The sequence below is a fragment of the Balaenoptera acutorostrata genome, chromosome 14 (genome assembly GCF_949987535.1).
Source record: "Balaenoptera acutorostrata chromosome 14, mBalAcu1.1, whole genome shotgun sequence".
NCBI lineage: Eukaryota > Metazoa > Chordata > Mammalia > Artiodactyla > Balaenopteridae > Balaenoptera > Balaenoptera acutorostrata.
Genome location: NC_080077.1, coordinates 81,758,706 through 81,772,600, shown reverse-complemented (window position 1 = coordinate 81,772,600; position 13,895 = coordinate 81,758,706). Strand labels below are relative to the sequence as shown.

General features: G+C 35.8%; 1 protein-coding gene across 1 annotated transcript in view; it reads right to left on the bottom strand.

Moving 5' to 3' along the window:
• Nucleotides 1-2,301: 2,301 nt before the first annotated feature.
• Nucleotides 2,302-13,895, bottom strand: part of TMEM30A (transmembrane protein 30A) — a 43,975-nt gene continuing 32,381 nt past the window's right edge. Inside the window, exons 5-7 of the mRNA XM_007167996.2 lie at nucleotides 13,243-13,389; nucleotides 12,368-12,574; nucleotides 2,302-4,987 (exon numbers count right to left, since the gene is read on the bottom strand). Of these exons, the coding sequence (XP_007168058.2) occupies nucleotides 4,794-4,987; nucleotides 12,368-12,574; nucleotides 13,243-13,389 (548 nt within the window). The 3' untranslated portion in view covers nucleotides 2,302-4,793. The remainder of the gene's footprint in view (nucleotides 4,988-12,367; nucleotides 12,575-13,242; nucleotides 13,390-13,895) is intronic.

Sequence of the window (13,895 nt, the reverse complement as noted above, 5' to 3'; positions counted from 1 at the left end):
ACATTTTTATCTGGAAAAAGTATTGGGAGACAACTAGGTGGAAGGCATATGCAAAGGGACAGGTATAGTGGAAATACGTGAAGTGGAAAACAGAAGCTGAGGTGGAAGACAAGGCAGAAGCAGAGAGTTCAAAGCAGTAAGAGACAGAGCCTCCTTCAACCCCTTCCTTTTGCAGAAGACTAGAGAATTCTTCCCTAGAGAAACTGAACAGTCCCACAGAAAAGGCCTCCAGCCAAATGACTGGCTCCCTGACAGTCATTCCCTAATGCAGTGCTTCTCAAAATTCAGTCTACCTACAGTTGCTGACCTGCCAACTATTTATTACTTGTCTAAGCATTTTATCATGAACAGGAACAAATAATGCACTCGGTGGCATTTTTGAGTAGCACTGTGCTACTGAGGCCATCACTTGTCAAGCACTGCCCACGAACAAAGAGCTTTCAATGAGTTTTGGGGGTCCATTTATACATGATAGATTGCTGAGACTAACCAGAAATACAAGGAAAGTCACCTACGTGAAAAACTGAAAATAGCTCCAGTAAACAAGAGAGTGAACTAGGAAACAGCAGATCCAACACAGGAGGGTGACAAAAAGAGGGAATGTGATAATGGCTGAGTAGCTGTCTGAAAAAACCACCAGTACAGATTGGCAGAGAAAGACAAATGCAGAATAGACCTTTCTAGCAAAAACAGGGAATCAGGTTATCAGGTATCTGGGGACAAAAAACCTTCAAAAGACTGGCAATAAGAACATGGTGGACCTGATAGAAAAGTTGGGAAAACTTTAAGATAGGCTTCCAGAAAGTTATGTTGATGTTAAAAGTGGGTGATTATTAATTCCAGGAAAAATAAAGTGTACAAAGTATAATCTTGGTGCTCTGCTTTGCTCTAAAGTATACAGTATTTTTAAAGTCATAATTAAACAATTGCTAATGTGTTTATTAAATACTATAACTATATAATGGGAAAAGGGGAGGTATGTGTGTTAGCTACATCATCAGGTAATATTATCAAGAAGACAGTAATGTCTAAAACTGTTAAATCAAGCAATAGTAGAACAGGCATATAATTTAGATACACTAAGATAAATACCAAAAGTAACAACTTTTGAAGTCAAAGTAATTGTCTCTAGAAGGTAGAAAGCTGGGACAGGTACTGCTGTTTTTCATCATAAGGCCTTTAGATTTTTAACTGTGTACACATCTTACTTTGACAAATTTTACATATATAAAAGAAAATAAGGTCACCATGGTCTGATTTGATTTTAGACATGATATTTATTTATTTATTTTTAAATGATATTTATTTTGAAATTTCAAATGACATTAGGGGAAATGTGATTTTTACGTTTATTGAATGGGGCGTGGGCTAAAAAGGGGCTCTAAAACACTTTACTAGATTATCCAAATACTACAACAAACATTTATGCACCAAATTCTTCTTGAAGCAGTACTTCCTTACTCCCTCCACCCTCCCCTCAAACTAACCATGTTCACAAAGAACAGAACTTTGCAGCTTAACCAACAAAGGATCGTACAATAATTCTAAGGCAGTGTCTCCATAAAGACAGCAGGCGATGGCTTCCCTGGTGGCGCAGTGGTTGAGAATCCGCCTGCCAATGCAGGGGACACGGGTTCGAGCCCTGGTCTGGGAAGATCCCACATGCCACGGAGCAGCTGGGCCCGTGAGCCACAACTACTGAGCCTGCGCGTCTGGAGCCTGTGCTCCGCGACAAGAGAGGCCGCGACAGTGAGAGGCCCGCGCACCGCGATGAAGAGTGGCCCCCGCTCGCCGCAACTGGAGAAAGCCCTCGCACGGAAATGAAGACCCAACACAGCCAAAAATAAATAAATAAATAAGTTAAAAAAAAAAAAGACAGGAGGCGAGCAGGCTGAACAGCAATCATTAAGCCTACCACTCAGTGCTCCTCTTTCCTAGTCCGGCTTTTCATTTCTTATGTCCCTGCCCACTTCATTATTTTCATCATCATTGTCTCTCTACCAGTTATTCATTTCCTATTTACCAGAAATTTCCCTTGATCTAATACCAAATTTAGCCTGTCTGCTTATAACAGGTTATTATCTGACCACTTCTTGGTAAGAACAGCTGTTTCTCAGTAACATGCATAAATCCTGCAGTTAATGCTATCAGAGTGATTAACATATTCACATATGGCAATCAAATCTAGGCATGGAAATGTTAAAATTTGGATTCATTGAGCCTGGGCTACAATTTAGTGCTAAACATTAGCAACAACACTGGGGCACTGTTATTTTAGCAAGACACCTGAACATAGCAAAATTAATTTTGTTCATTTTTATTAATACAGAACGTACTAACAGAAAGTTATCTTTCAGTATAATCAAGGTTACAAATAATGTTACTAACCAAGAAACAAATAATATTCACTTGACTCTCCTCTTCGTTGAATAATTTTCTATTAGGTAGTACAGTTATTTTTACCAATTTACTTTTAAACTGCTTTCTGATTTCAAAGAAATTTCTTAGCTTTTACTTATTAAATACTTCCTTCAGTTGGGAACTTCATATATCAAAATATTTCCTGCAAGTTAGTGCATTCTTCAATGCCTTCTACTTAACCTAGTTGTCTTAAAATGCAATATGATTCTTTGAAAGTTGAGTATGACATCAGTGTTTCCAAAAGATCAGCATAAAGCCCATAAGAAAGAAATGTTTTCCTTCCGCCAGTCACAGAGGCCATATGAATGTTCCACATTCTTCATATTCAGCAACAGGAATCGCTTACAGCTCAAATGGCAGGAGACAAGGGAGAACTTAGGCCATCAATGTACTTGTAAAATAGATAAAACTCCAAATATATTTTAAGATTCCGTCTTCACCACAGATGAAAAAGTCTTGGAAGAGCTCTTCAACTTTTCTGTAGCAGCACCTCTGGTCCCCCAGTTAGAAAAAGAGACGCAGGATGGCAGTCCTTCTTAACCAGCACAAATTCAATCTGCAAAGACTGGGAGAAGCCCTCTCCCCCAATGATATACCCCAGAAAATAAACTGCCACGTGCAAGAGGGTCAATTATCAGAATAAATAACCATATTCTGAAGGACTGATAAAACAAAGAATGGTTTTACACAAAGAATACCCTATGCACTCAGAAATTTCAGGACAATTATACATTAAGTACTCCATGCAAGTAATATTCTATGGGTTGAAAGTCATTGTGAACTACAAGTTCTTTTAACTGAATTTCATATTATACAAAACTTAAGAAGTGTGGCACATTTCTACTATTAACCATTACATTATTTTTTGTTTTTTAAAAAAAAAACATATATTAATCAAAATTGATACATTACCCAGACCTTTTGATTTCAAATATAAACAAAGGAAACCATTACAAACGCTGAATTCAAACAGGCATTCTTCTATACAAACATATGAGTTATTTTAGTTAAAAAAAAAAAATAGCCATTTCAATGCAATTAAGCCACCTCTGATTAAGACATACATTTCATGCACGTGAAAAAATAAGTTTACATTCAAGAATAAGTTCCATAGCAAACAAATTACAGCATTTATTCAATAAGGAATATTAAAAATAATTCCAGTTAATAGAAAATAAAATAACTTCAAGCACATATATTATAATTTATCATGTACATACTCCAAAATCTCCAGAATTTAATTAGGAAATTTAAAGAACTTCTTTTTAAAGTACATCTTAGAAAAACCAACCAAAACAATCGGTGGCTTAACTAAAGAGAACGTGCATACATAGTCATCCTTGACCTATATGTAAAAATTGAATGAAATAGAGAGGAAATGAAGGTTACTGTTTTCCAAATTTTCTGCAAGCTATTATTAGTACTTAAGTCAAAACACTTACCTGCAAAATAAAAACAGCTTGAGGTATTTCCAATGCTGAAGCAAATTTCTTAATGTTAAATACCACAAGAATGCAAACAGTCTCCTTTGAACACTTACATCTGGTTGACAGTTGAGGCAGAAGATAAAGGTCGGCCAAGAAGCTTTCCCATCTCACCTATATTCTTTCATCCCTTATGAAGTGTGAGCTTCAAGGGAAATGGTCACATGTAAAAACATCAAGTGAGATGGGTTTCCTGACTGCAACATCTTAACCAAATGGAAAGAGGAATTTTAAACCTTCCTACCTGAGACCTACCATGAGCATTAATTCCAATTCTAGACAGGTAAATATGTCCTTTGAAATCAAATCTAAGCTTGACAAAGAACTGTACTGGATAAACTGAATGCATGAACCACCTCAACAAAGATGGTACTTTAAGCCTTTACACACGACCTGTGAAAAGGATGAAGTGTTTTATTTAGATTTGGTCTTTCTTCATCTTTTTGTAACTATGAATCCTGAAGGGTTAGCAAGTCATTATACTCACACATCTTGTAATCCCTTTCTTCACACAATAGGCACACATATACAGTATCGTATGTCAATATAATATTATCAACACAGCATAAACATTTAAGCAGCAGACGCATTTCACATGAAAGAGGCTCCACGCATCGTACAGCCTGTCCCAACAAAAAGGAAACATCAGAATGCCATTTCAGCAGTTACAGTGTTGATATGATCAATATAGCTAATTTGTTTTATACCCGTCATATATTTTCATAAGTCATCCATAAGGAAGAAGCTAAGGACAAAGACAGCTTTAAAAAAAAAAGTTATGTGCCAACTTCAAAAATGACATACTAACCAGACATCAGCATTTGAAAGCTAGGTTGAATAGGACTGGCCTTGATGCACATGCAGTAAATTTGTTTTCAAAATATAAAATTAAATGGTAATGTCAGCAGTATTACTACTGTTTCTATATTTATGATTAATTACTAGCAGTACAACTCCCAGAAGGAAGGAGATGGATCCAATAGCGATGTAAGCAATCCCCAAAAATGGATTTTTTCCTCCCATCCATGAAATAGTGCTCAAGATCATCCGTTTTCGTCCATCAAATGAATGTACAGGGTAATCTGAAGAGTGTATAGGAAGACTTTTCCATGTCTAGTTACTTGATTTTTAAAATACAACTTAAAAAGTTGGCATTTAATTGCTTGTAATTCATTGGTATAATTCTACAATACACAGGCACCTTACTCATATGTTCTGAATCACAAAATAATTATATAATTATTATCCGAAAGGACTGGTTTCACAAATTAAATGTTAGTAGTAAAAGCCAATATAGAGACAAGATGAAAAGGCAGAGGGCTATGTACCAGATGAAGGAACAAGATAAAACCCCAGAAAAACAACTAAATGAAATGGAGATAGGCAATCTTCCAAAAAAAGAATTCAGAATAATGATAGTGAAGATGATCCAGGACCTTGGAAAAAGAATGGAGGCAAAGATCGAGAAGATGCCAAGAAATGTTTCACAAAGATCTAGAAGAATTAAAGAACAAACAGAGATGAACAAAACATTAACTGAAATGAAAAATACACTAGAAGGAATCAATAGCAGAATAACTGAGGCAGAAAAATGGATAAATGACCTGGAAGACAGAATGGTGGAATTCACTGCGGCGGAACACAATAAAGAAAAAAGAATGAAAAGAAATGAAGACAGCCTAAGAGACCTCTGGGACAACATTAAATGCAACAACATTAGCATTACAGGGGTCCCAGAAGGAGAAGAGAGAGAGAAAGGACCTGAAAAAAATATGTGAAGGATTATAGTCAAAAACTTCCCTAACATGGGAAAGGAAATGGTCACCCAAGTCCAGGAAGCGCAGAGAGTCCCATACAGGATAAACCCAAGGAGAAACATGCCGAGACACATAATAATCAAATTGGCAAAAATTAAAGACAAAGAAAAATTATTGAAAGCAGCAAGGGAAAAACAACAAATAACATACAAGGGAACTCCCATAAGGTTAACAGCTGATTTCTCAGCAGAAACTCTACAAGCCAGAAAGGAGTGGCATGATATACTTAAAGTGATGAAAAGGAAGAACCTACAACCAAGATTACTCTACCTGGCAAGGATCTCATTCAGATTCGATGGAGAAATCAAAAGCTTTACAGACAAGCAAAAGCTAAGAGAACTCAGCACCACCAAACCAGCTCTACAACAAATGCTAAAGGAACTTCTCTAAGTGGGAGACACAAGAGAAGAAAAGGACCTACAAAAACATACCCAAAACAATTAAGAAAATGGTAATAGGAACATACATGTCGATAATTACCTTAAACGTGAATGGATTAAATGCCCCAACCAAAAGACATAGACTGGCTGAATGGATACAAAAACAAGACCCATATATATGCTGTCTACAAGAGACCCACTTCAGACCTAGGGACACATACAGACTGAAAATGAGGGGATGGAAAAAGATATTCCATGCAAATGGAAATCAAAAGAAAGCTGGAGTAGCTATACTCATATCAGATAAAATAGACTTTAAAATAAAGAATGTTACAAGAGACAAGGAAGGACACTACGTAATGATCAAGGGTTCAATCCAAGTAGAAGATATAACAATTATAAATATATATGCACCCAACATAGGAGCACCTCAATACCTAAGGCAACTGCTAACAGCTCTAAAAGAGGAAATCAACAGTAACACAATAATAGTGGGGGACTTTAACACCTCACTTACACCAATGGACAGATCATCCAAAATGAAAATTAATAAGGAAACACAAGCTTTAAATGACACAATACACCAGATAGATTTAATTGATATTTATAGGACATTCCATCCAAAAACAGCAGATTACACTTTCTTCTCAAGTGTGCACAGAACATTCTCCAGGGTATATCACATCTTGGGTCACAAATCAAGCCTCAGTAAATTTAAGAAAATTGAAATCATATCAAGCATCTTTTCTGACCACAATGCTATGAGATTAGAAATCAATTACAGGGAAAAAAACGTAAAATACACAAACACATGGAGGCTATAAACAATACGTTACTAAATAACCAAGAGATCACTGAAGAAATCAAAGAGGAAATCAAAAAATACCTAGAGACAAATGACAATGAAAACACGACTATCCAAAACCTATGGGATGCAGCAAAAGCAGTTCTAAGAGGGAAGTTTATTGCTATACAAGCCTACCTCAAGAAACAAGAAAAATCTCAAATAAACAATCTAACGTTACACCTAAAGGAACTAGAGAAAGAGGAACAAACAAAACCCAAAGTTAGCAGAAGGAAAGAAATCATAAAGATCAGAGCAGAAATAAATGAAATAGAAACAAAGAAAACAATAGCAAAGATCAATTAAAATAAAAGCTGGTTCTTTGAGAAGATAAACAAAATTGATAAACCATTAGCCAGACTCATCAAGAAAAATAGGGAGAGGACTCAAATCAATAAAATTAGACATGAAAAAGGAGAAGTTACAACAGACACCGCAGAAATACAAAGCATCCTAAGAGACTACTGTAAGCAACTCTATGCCAATAAAATGGACAACCTGGAAGAAATGGACAAATTCTTAGAAAGGTATAACCTTCCAAGACTGAACCAGGAAGAAACAGAAAATATGAACAGACCAATCACAAGTAATGAAATTGAAACTGTGATTAAAAATCTTCCAACAAACAAAAGCCCAGGACCAGATGGTTTCACAGGTGAATTCTATTAAACATTTAGAGAAGGGCTAATACTCATCCTTCTCAAACTCTTCCAAAAAATTGCAGAGGAGGGAACACTCCCAAACTCATTCTATGAGACCACCATCACCCTGATACCAAAACCAGACAAAGATACTACAAAAAAAGAAAATTACAGACCAATATCACTGATGAATATAGATGCAAAATTCCTCAACAAAATACTAGCAAACAGAATCCAACAACACATTAAAAGGATCATACCCCATGATCAAGTGGGATTTATCACAGGGATGCAAGGATTCTGCAATATACGCAAATCAATCAATGTGATACACCATATTAACAAATTGAAGAATAAAAACCATATGATCATCTCAATAGATGCAGAAAAAGCTTTTGACAAAATTCAACACCCATTTATGATAAAAACTCTCCAGAAAGTGGGCATAGAGGGAACCTACCTCAACATAATAAAGGCCATATATGACAAACCTACAGCAAACATCATTCTCAATGGTGAAAAACTGAAAGCATTTCCTCTAAGATCAGGAAGAAGACAAAGATGCCCACTCTCACCACTGTCATTTAACATAGTTTTGGAAGTCCTAGCCACGGCATCAGGGAAGAAAAAGAAATAAAAGGAATACAAATTGGAAAAGAAGAAGTAAAACTGTCACTGTTTGCAGATGACATGATACTATACATAGAGAATCCTAAAGATGCTACCAGAAAACTACTAGAGCTAATCAATTAATTTGGTAAAGTAGCAGGATACAAAATTAATGCACAGAAATCTCTTGCATCCCTTTACACTAATGATGAAAAATCTGAAAGAGAAATTAAGGAAACACTCCCATTTACCATTGCAACAAAAGGAATAAAATACCTAGGAATAAACCTACCTAGGGAGACAAAAGACCTGTATGCAGAAAACTGTAAGACACTGATGAAAGAAATTAAAGATGATACCAACAGATGGAGAGATATATCATGTTCTTGGATTGGAAGAATCAATACTGTGAAAATGACTATACTACCCAAAGCAATCTACAGATTCAATGCAATCCCTATCAAATTACCAATGGCATTTTTTACAGAGCTAGAAGAAAAAATCTTAAAATTTGTAATGGAGACACAAAAGACCCCGAATAGCCAAAGCAGTCTTGAAGGAATAAAACAGAGCTGGAGGAATCAGACTCCCTGACTTCAGACTATACTACAAAGGTACAGTCATCAAGACAATATGTACTGGCACAAAAACAGAAATATAGATCAATGGAACACGATAGAAAGCCCAGAGATAAACCCACACACCTATGGTCAACTAATCTATGACAAAGGAGGCAAGGATATACAATGGAGAAAGGAAAGTCTCTTCAATAAGTGGTGCTAGGAAAACTGGACAGCTACATGTAAAAGAATGAAATTAGAACACTCCCTAACACCATACCCAAAAATAAACTCAAAATGGATTAGAGACCTAAATGTAAGACCGGGCACTATAAAACTCTTAGAGGAAAACATAGGAAGAACACTCTTTGACATAAATCACAGCAAGATCTTTTTTGATCCACCTCCTAGAGTAATGGAAATAAAAACAAAATAAACAAATGGGACCTAATGAAACTTAAAAGCTTTTGCACAGCAAAGGAAACCATAAACAAGACGAAAAGACAACCCTCAGAATGGGAGAAAGTATTTGCAAATGAATCATCGGACAAAGGATTAATCTCCAAAATATATAAACAGCTCATGCAGCTCAATATTAAAATAACAAACAACCCAATCCAAAAATGGGCAGAAGACCTAAATAGACATTTCTCCAAAGAAGACATACAGATGGCCAAGAAGCACATGAAAAGCTGCTCAACATCATTAATTATTAGAGAAATGCAAATCAAAACTACAATGAGGTATCATCTCACACCAGTTAGAATGGGCATCATCAGAAAATCTACAAAGAACAAATGCTGGAGAGGGTGTGGAGAAAAGGGAACCCTCTTGCACTGTTAGTGGGAATACAAATTGATACAGCCACTATGGAGAACAGTATGGAGGTTCCTTAAAGAACTAAAAATAGAATTACCATATGACCCAGCAATCCCAGTACTGGGCATATACCCTGAGAAAACCAGAATTCAAAAAGACACATGCACCCCAATATTCACTGCAGCACTATTTACAATAGCCAGGTCATGGAAGCAACCTAAATGCCCATCGACAGATGAATGGATAAAGAAGATGTGGTACATATATATAATGGAATATTACTCAGCCATGACAAGGAATGAAATTGGGTCATTTGTAGTGACGTGGATGGATCCAGAGACTATCATACAGAGTGAAGTAAGTCAGAAAGAGAAAAACAAATATCATATATTAACGCATATATGTGGAACCTAGAAAACGGTACAGATAAACCAGTTTGCAGAGCAGAAATAGAGACACAGATGCAGAGAACAAATGTAAGGACACCAAGGGGGGAAAGCGGGGCGGGGGGGTTGGGGGTAGTGTGATGTATTGGGAGACTGGGATTGACATGTATACACTGATGTATATAAAATGGATGACTAATAAGAAAATAAATAGGAAAAATAAAAAAATAAAAGCCAATACAGTTTACAAGCAAAAACAACTAAAGTTAAGGGTTATATAATTTCTCATTTCTTAGATATTTCTGTTCTCATTACACAGGAGGGGTAAAAGGTCTGTAATGTGAAAATATATTTCAGATAAATAGCAATGAAACCCATAGAGGAAAAAGAGCTTGACAGAGCAGGAGAAACAGGAAGAATGAAGAGATGAGGGGTCTCTATGAGCTCAAAGAGTGTAGCTATGAGAGTACGGGAGGACGCAGCACAAGGTCGAAAAGCATGACAATGAAGTTTTACATTGCTGATTTGGAGCAATGGTGAAACTCACGGTGTGACACAGGATTGATGACTAAAACAGAGTGGAATTGAAGGGTGGATCCTTAAACAAATTTGAGAAATGGGACACCAACATGTTGGATGAGCTGCCTACATGGACCAGTTCTAGGATTTTGGCAAGAGTTAGGGAAGAGAAGAAGACAGAACCAAGTCCCTATGCAAAAGGTTTACAACCTTTTCAAAAGCATCTTTTGAATCAAGTGTTAGTTCCCATCTGTTTCTCCAGCTTCCGTAGCTCCCCGGCCCAGCAGATGACTCCCCAGCCCGGCTGTGACTCCAATGGCAGGCTCAGCTCTACGAGTTCTTAAATCAATCCCACCCTGAGCCAGGAATGATTGTAAGAGCTCTAACTAACCCAACACTCTATGGCATGTGGTATCAAATCACCCATGCTGGTCTCTCTATATCGCAACCTTAAAAAGTGGGCTTCTGCCTTGATTCTAATACCTAGTTCCCACCTTATACCCGATTTTGATAATTAACCCTTAATGTTCTGCAGGTCAAATTCCTGTCTTATCGATTTTCAAAATAGTCTGCATTCCTCCTAAAAGTTCTCTTGGTGCAAATTATCTATCAACTAAGAATTCCTAAGTGCTCCAAAGACTTCCCTTTATTGTGCTGTAGGCTACAGGTGGCCCTCTACTTTGGCCATAGCCTCAAGATAATGTTCTTTCTACCAGCACCTAAACTGGGTCTGTCTGTCTAAAATTTCTGCTATGTAGCCCTAGTTTCAAACACTTGGTCACTTTCAGTCTGTCACTATCAGGTCATGTTCAGTTGTCTACTGAGGTGCAAAATCAAAAGACTAAGGCTACAAATAGATCTTTATTTTGAAATTAGGTCTATTAACCGTTTATTAATCCATTATAAAGCTAAAACTATATACTTATAGCTAATTTGGGTTATGAAAAATCAAAAATATAAGATCATCAGCACACATGCTAATATTTGAAAATTTTTCATTCATGATATATACAAGCAATGGGCTAGAAATTAAAAGATGTAAGGACTTTGTTGAGAATAAAAGTTAGTGCCCAGTGTTTCTGGCTTAGGAAAGACTTTGCATCCAGGCCAATACAAACTGGTCTGACGACCTGAATGAACCAGCTAGGGGTGCAGCCTACAGTGATGGTTGATGGTAAAGTCAGCAGCTTAATTATGAACCCTGATTCTTCTATCGCCTGTGTAATCTCAGTTAAGTTACTTAAATGCTCTATGTTCCTATATTCTCGTCTATAACATGGAGATGATACCTGCCTCACAATGCTTGAAATAAATAAAATAATACATGGAAAGTACTTAGTATAACGTTGACATATAGTCAGGATGAAATTAATGATATTTATCAGCACTGAAAAGTATGCCTAAATTATTAAGGTGGAACAATACAGCTAATGATAAAAATGTTTTGATACTGTAAACAGAGCAATAATTATAAATAATTATGTTGATATGAACTAACAAATTTGCTGATTTTTATTCTCTAAAAAAATATAGATTAAAACAGCCCAGTACCACCAACACTTAGATTTACCTACTGAGTACTAGCCTTTGCATTAAGCTGAATTACAATCTCTCTTGTAAAAATATCTAACTTATTAATAAATCTAGCACCTACATTTTAAATAATTTTACCAAATAAGATGCTTGAACTCTAGCACAAAGTATTTAAAAATTAAAGGCATTTCTGGGAGAAACAAGTTAAAAGAGACTTTCTCATACATACACATATACTCAAAAATGCAGAGAGCAAAACTAAAACACAAAGTAGCATGCCACATAACTGAGACAAGGTTGGCCTACACTCCTTTCAAATTCTTTGAATCTGTGCACATGGCCAAAAAAGGATACTGTATGTGATATTCAAATAGTATCGTCCAGCTGGTAATGTTGGATGTAAATCATTTTTCCTCTCTATAAGACGATACAACTTACGAAAAGTAGGTAATGCTGCAGTACGCATCCAAACAATAAAATCTTCATTTATGAACCCACTATTATCTTCGTCAGGATCCAGCATGTATACTGGTTTAACCCAGTTTACTGGCTTTGTTGTGCCTTAAAAAGGAGAGATCAGTGTGGGGTGGGGAGACAAGACATTCAATTCTATTGAGAGTTTCACTGAAAATTCACACTCTAATAAAACAAAGATACACAATATGAATATTTTCCTTATGTTCAAAGTAGAAATATATTCATATTCTAAGGAAGTCTTAAAATCAAAAGAGAAACCAATTCCTCACGTAAAAACTTAACAAATAATTACAAAGATTTGACTGATGCCTCAATTAAGAGAATACTAAAAGTAGGCTATTGAGTATATTCCAAAAAGCAAATGACTTAATACAAAGATATAATGTAAGAAACATTACATTGTGAAATCAAGGAGGCATAGAAACAAAAAGAAATTTGGACTTACAATTATTAATAATTAAAATAAATAAATAAATACTTGTTTAAAATAAACTTTGTCACAATTTTAAAAGATTATGGCTGAAACGCTTACAAGGAAATACCAGAGAAATTCAAGATTAAAAGTATACTACGTTTCCTTTAGAATTTCAATACATCAGAAGATACTACATATTTTACCTAACTTGACATCAAGTTAAGAGAAGCTGTTTTTTAAAAAGCATAAACTTTTTTAAGATTCTAAGGACAGAAAATTTTAGGTACTTCATTAAAACACCTAGCTTACGTTTTAAGGGATATTAGTAATATTTTACCTTTGAATCGTTCTTCTAGGGGAATGTCTGCTCCAGGGGGGTTTCTGAATTTCACATTTTTATCTGTCCACCAAGCAATACCTTTCTTTTTCAAAGGAATAGGCGTAGGATCAGATTCATTGCCAACCAGAAACAAATCTAGTGTATCTAAACACAAGAAAAGGAAGATACTGCTAAACATCTACTGAAAATCCACAGTACCGGCTTTATTCCATGAGAAATGAGGATCTGGTACTTGCTCCCAAAGTGGTTGTAACAAAGTAGGCACATGATGAGCATTTGCTCTTGATTATTTACATGTAAATTAACTAGGGTAACTTTATAATCCTAGATGAACTTGCCTTCCCTGCATAGTTCCAGGTCATTTTCTTACATGGCTAGCTGATATGTGATATGGTCAAATGTTTTAATATTAACCCAAATAAAACAATTTGCAAGGTAAATCTGCCTCTCTTTCTATTCTTTATTTAAAAAAAAAAAAAAGCATTGTTAAATAGCTTCTGGCTTATCAATTTCTCTCTCTGCACTGTCCAATCTGGTAATCACTAGCTATATGGCTACAGAGCCCCTGAAATTACGGCTGGTCCAAATGACTATGTTTTGTAAGGATATAATATACACCAGACATCAAAGATTTAGTATAAAAATTAGTA